We start from the raw sequence: 5,624 nt of genomic DNA, 5'->3' as shown, positions 1-5,624 counted from the left end.
GCAGGGACCAGGGTTCTTTCTATCACCTCACCTTGCCCTGGTCCTTGCTAGTAGGAACTTAAAATTCCATTTAAGACCTGCCAGAGCATTGTGACACCCACTTGAAACCCCAGTACTGGACGGGAAGTAGAGTCAGGAGAATTTGAGGCCTGTCTAGCCTACATAGGGAGACCTGTCTGGCTAAACTAAACCGGACCATAATAAGGCAGTGGAAGGCACAAGTAGAAGTGAAGGAGGCAGGAAAGCAGAGGTGGAGGTGGGAGGTATGGAGGAAAGCTTCTACTTAAATTATTCTCCCAGGGTGAGGAATTGCTTTAGGTCTTTGAGAAGCAACAATTACTGCCTTTAGCCACACTCCTACTAGGTAGGGAAATAGCACTTTCATTACAGGTTAGTCGTTCTCTCCATTTATTTGTTGTCTGACTGCTGAGTCTTACTCTTCCACTCTCCTGCCTGCAACAACACGCTCCTGCTTCGAATTACGGCCAGGGTTCATAGCTTAAGCTTGTTGGAAACATCTCTCAATTTCCACCTGGGCATACGTTGTCTCCAACACCCTTGCACTTTTTGGGTCGCAGGAGAATCACGTTATAGCACCAATGTTTTCACTCCTAGAAAGGACATTCTACCTCCAACGGTTTTGGTGTTTCTACAGGATTTCGTTGCGTCAATCGGCCCCAGGTAAACCTTGTTATGCCACCGCAGTGGCATGCGGTGCCTTTTTTTTTTTAAACACATGGCAGTAGAAAAGAGAATGGTGGGCTCAGGGCCGATCCTCCAATTATTCGACACCGGACCACTAAGGTCCAACACCATGACGCAGGGAATGGGGAGTTCAGTTGAGAGGTGCTCGGGTATCCTGGGCTCTCTCGGCCTTCGTATAAAACCTTATCCTCCCCCTAGACCACAGTAAACGGTTGACGGCGGGCGCTGTTCCGTGCACGGAACGGGTTGACCATAGAGTAGCACCAGCAGGCAGAGCGGCCACAAGATCCGGCGGCTCCTTGCCGCGCTTCCGGCAGCGCAGCATAGCTCCGGGCGCTGCAGCGTACGCAGTTTCCATGGGGACGGAACATGGCGCCGCGAGGTGAGACTGTAGAGGTGTGTGTCTCTGCCCTTTATCCCACTGGTACCTGGCAGCCCCTCCATCTCTCTGCTCTTCAGAGCTCGACCTAATCTTCCATTCCTAAAAGTTGGTGTCTTACTCTTCACTTGTCCGAATCGGGCTTGGGTTGCTCTGACCACCCCGAGTGCCTGCATGGATACTCGGATACTGTACCCTTAATAATCCGCGGCTGGCCCTGTTCTGGGATGGCTGAGTTACGAATCCTCCGGCCTTGGACAGAATTAAGCTAGTTTTTGTGCTCGAATTTTCCCTTCAGACGTGACAGGGTTGAATATTTGAAGTGCTTCTCAGCTGTGATTATAGCAGAATTGTCAGAGAAGTCGACCTCAAAGTGATTCCTGAGAAAGGTGGTTAAAGACAGTTCCCTCCACATCAACACTCACTTCATTAGCACACAGAAGTTTCTCCATCATTCACAATAACCTTGTGTTTTCTCCAAATTACACAGAACCATTACACAGAACGGAGTAGAGCTCCAGCTGCCCTGCCCATTCTTTGTGTTGCTTTTTTTTTTTTCAGATAAAAGATTGTCCTCAACCCCTCTGGAAGTCCTGTTCTTTCTGAATGGGTGGTACTATGCTACCTATTTCCTCCTGGAGCTCCTTATTTTCCTGTACAAAGGTAAGGCTTGGCCTAACTGCCTCTGCCCCAGCAGCCCTTTTCCACTTTAGCCTACTCCAAGAACCTTCTATCTTCTGGTCCCTGGAGCATCTCCACTGCAAGGCAGAAGTCTCTCCAACCAATGGCTTTAGAATGATCAAATTGGAAGTCTTTCAGCAAGTCCTGAGTTTGAGAAATGTGGGCTTTTCCATCCCAACTCTTCCCCATCTGTCTTCACTGAAATATTCAGATCTGTGTACCATTATAATTCAGTCATTTGGCAGAGTCAGGACTTGTAGACTTAAAGCCTGCAGCTGTAACAATCTATACCTTGCTAACTGATTCATGAAATGTTAAGACTAGTATCCTTTCCCCTGGGTGTGTGGCAGTCCTTGTGGGAATGTGGGGGCTGTTAGACGGTGTTTGCATACTCTGTCTTTTACACCTGTAGGTCTCCTGCTGCCATACCCAACAGCCAATCTAGTCCTGGATGTGGTGATGCTGCTCCTTTATCTTGGCATTGAAGTAATACGATTGTTTTTTGGTGAGTGTCGTTCAGAAAATATTTCCACTGTTTATGAGACATGCTGGAGCCTGTAACTTGATTAACAAGGCAGAGCATAACCTAGGCTCACTATCAGAGGTTGGATCTGGTAATATATACCATTGCTTCCTTCCTGAGGCTTCAAGCTGCTGCTTCGTATTTTAGGTCAAGATTTACCTGTGTGTTTCTGAGTCAGGCTAGAAGCTAGTTTTGAATTAGACTATTCCTTTCCAGTTGCCTGACTGCTACAAGAGTGCTTGCTTCTTCTCTTTGCTTTGAGAGAGTAAAGCAGTGCATTCCAAAAGAGCTCTAAGATTCCCTCCACTTCTCTAAACAAGGATTTCTCTAGAAGTTTTTAAACACCAGAGACACAGAGCACAATTGCTGATTACTTAGAAGGTATCACCCTAGTGTTAAAATACAAACCCAAGGGAGAAAAATGTTAAGGGACACTAACAATCACTTGAAATAAGTCATTATAGAGGGACAAAAAAACACGAGCATGGTGGCACATGCCTTTAATCCCAGTACTCACAGGCAGAGGCAAGGGGATGGCAGATGGCTATGCATTCAGTTAGACATAATGAGTTCCAGAGCAGACAAGGATGCATAATGAGATCCTAGCTTAAAAAAAAAAAAAAAAAAAAAAAAAAAAGACAAAACTTGCCAATGTGCTCAAACTTAAAAACAAAGCAAAGAAAAACAAGGTGACTTTTTTTTTTTTTTAACATATTGGCAATTGCAAGAAAGATTTATACAGTACAGTATCCATATTTGGCTTTTGGAATGCATATTTTTTAATTAAAATTATTATTTTATGTCTATGGATATTTTGCCTGTATGTGTGCCTGTATACCACATGTATATCTGGTGCCCATAGAAGTCAGAAGGTCTTGGGCTAGACATGGTTTTGGTTTAAAACGGCTTTTAAACCTCCTGCTTTTGCAGGAGGACCCCAGTTTAGTTCCCAGCATCTACATCAGGTAACTCACAACTGCCTGTAACTCCAGCTCCAGGGGATGTCTTCTGGCCTTTGTGGGCACACACAAACATACAAGTGAGAACTAAAAGTTGAAGGAGGAGAAGGAGGAGGGAAGAAACAGGAAGAAGAGGAGGAGGAGGGAGAAGAGGAGGAAGAGGAGGAGGAAGTGGCTGCTGGGAGTTAAACTCGGGACCTCTGGAAGAGCAGTCAGTGCTCTTACTGCTGAGCCAGCTCCCAGGACTTAAGTTTTAAAAATGATATTCCCTGCTAGAGAGATGGCTCAGTGGTTAAGAACAGTGGCTACTTTTCCAGAGAACCAGGGTTTAAGGCCTAGCATCACATGGTGGCTCACAACCCTTTGTATTTCCAGTTTCAGAGAATCTGATGTGTTCTGACCTCCAAAGTCACCAGGCCAGGTGCATATACACAGTGCACATTCATACACAGAAAATAAGGAATAAATTAATAAAATACTTAAATAGGACAAAAATTACTCAGGGTAATTTTTCTGTTCTGTCCATCTGTCACACCAGACACTTCCTGAGGTGATAAAAAATACAGGCTGAGGCCAGGAAAAGCAGCCACTATTTGGAGGTGACTGTGGGGACTCTTTTTTTTTTTTTTTTTTTTTTTAAATAGGTACAAAGGGAAACCTCTGCCAGCGAAAGATGCCCCTTGGCATTAGTGTGGCATTGACTTTCCCATCTGCCATGATGGCTTCCTATTACCTGCTGCTGCAGACCTACGTGCTCCGCCTAGAAGCTATCATGAACAGTATCTTGCTCTTCTTCTGTGGCTCAGAGCTGCTGCTTGAGATACTCACGCTGGCCACCTTCTCCAGGTATTACTGCTGAGGGGGGACTCCCCACCCAGATATGGATGCTTCGCTTTTTGAAGGCCTAGATGTAGAAAACTGGATTTAAGGGGATGTCCATGGGGATGCTTTACTTAGTTGCAGTAGATAGAAAGGTTCTGTGTATATATATGTGTTCTGCATCTGTATATTCACCGTTGTATATACACAAACGTTCAAGTATGTGTGTGCAGACCAGAGGCTGATGATGTTAAGTAAATTCATAACTTTCTACCTTATTATATTGGAGAGTCTTTCACTTGAACCCAGAGCTCTTCAATTTGGTTAGAGCAGCTAGTCAGCTTACCTCAGGAAACCCATTTCTCCTTTTATGGGTGCTGGTCCTGTCTGTATGCCTATGTGAGGGAGTCAGATCCACTGGAACTTGAGTTTCAAGCTGTCATATGATGCTGGGAATTGAACCCAGGTCCTTTGGAAGAGTAGCTAATGCCCTTAACTGCCCTGCCATCTATCCAGCCCTACTCACTGGTCTTTTAACAGTTTCTTTCTTTTTACCTTTAGTATGGACAGGATCTGAAGTACAAGAATTCCAGCTGGTAGTCCATCAGGGTGACAGCACATATTCATCTGGTACTTCAGCCACACTTGTGAACAGTGGTAGGTCGAGCTGACCTGGGAAAGGTTTGTGTGGTTTTTCCTCAGCACAGACGTTTGGGCATTGAGCACCTACCTGAGGCCAGTGGCACCATCTTTAAAGCAGGATCAGCAGCAGCAAATTCTTTCCTTTTGTTGTAAGGAGGGGCAAGGCTGTCCCCATCTTGGTGTTTCTAACAGCTTCCTAACGACCTCAAGTTCTCTTCTGTGGTCATCATGGCCAGAGTTCCCTGTGTGGACCATCTAGTTTTGTTGGGCTTCCAGCGGAACCTGAGCCACAGCACCACATAACACGCACATCTATCCTATATGACCATGGAAAACTGTAAAATGGTGGGCTCTTGGGCTGATTCCAATGTGTGTTCTCCACCCCCAGTCCTGCTCAAAGAGATGGTGATCCAGAACCCATTTAGTAGTTCATAGTAGTAGTTTTCTATTCTGATCATGAAGCAAACACACATTTTTAATAAAGTATTTTCTGGTACAGGGCTGGTTGTTTTTTCTCTGTGATGCCTCTTTAGGTTTTATCTCTTTAGTGTTTTCTGAGGCTGTGTTTAGTGGTAAGCTTTGACACAGACACTCATGGGGTGTCCCACTAATCCTTTGCTCTGATGCCCAAGTTGCAGCCTGCATCCCAAAGGCACTATCATTTTGTTGTCTTCAGTTCTTTGGTAAAAAACTGTAAATGCTCTGTCTCTGCAAGTCTCCTTGTGTCTAAATTCTTTCCAGCATAGTCTAGTGTAATTAGAAATCTACTTCAGGAAGCCCTGAGCTGAGGTCAGTCTCTCTGTCAGGAGGACCCTAGAATGTTTTCCTATGCTGCCTTTTTCTTTCCTTTCCTTTTTTTTTTTTTTTTTTTTTTTTTTTTTTTTTTTTTTTTAAAAGCTTTCTTAAAGCTGTATGG

General features: G+C 44.7%; 1 protein-coding gene across 1 annotated transcript; it reads left to right on the top strand.

Moving 5' to 3' along the window:
- The first annotated feature begins 921 nt into the window (after window positions 1-921).
- On the top strand, window positions 922-5,204 carry Tmem216 (transmembrane protein 216). The gene is made up of 5 exons (XM_034509463.2): window positions 922-1,087; window positions 1,646-1,747; window positions 2,178-2,270; window positions 3,892-4,093; window positions 4,628-5,204. Exons 1-5 carry the CDS (start codon window positions 1,075-1,077, stop codon window positions 4,641-4,643), a joined length of 426 nt encoding a protein of 141 aa, XP_034365354.1. The 5' UTR covers window positions 922-1,074; the 3' UTR covers window positions 4,644-5,204.
- Window positions 5,205-5,624: the final 420 nt, after the last annotated feature.

This window comes from Arvicanthis niloticus, chromosome 1 (assembly GCF_011762505.2).
Source record: "Arvicanthis niloticus isolate mArvNil1 chromosome 1, mArvNil1.pat.X, whole genome shotgun sequence".
Lineage (NCBI taxonomy): Eukaryota > Metazoa > Chordata > Mammalia > Rodentia > Muridae > Arvicanthis > Arvicanthis niloticus.
Note: the sequence above shows the minus strand (reverse complement) of the source record. Positions and strands in the feature narration are given on the sequence as shown.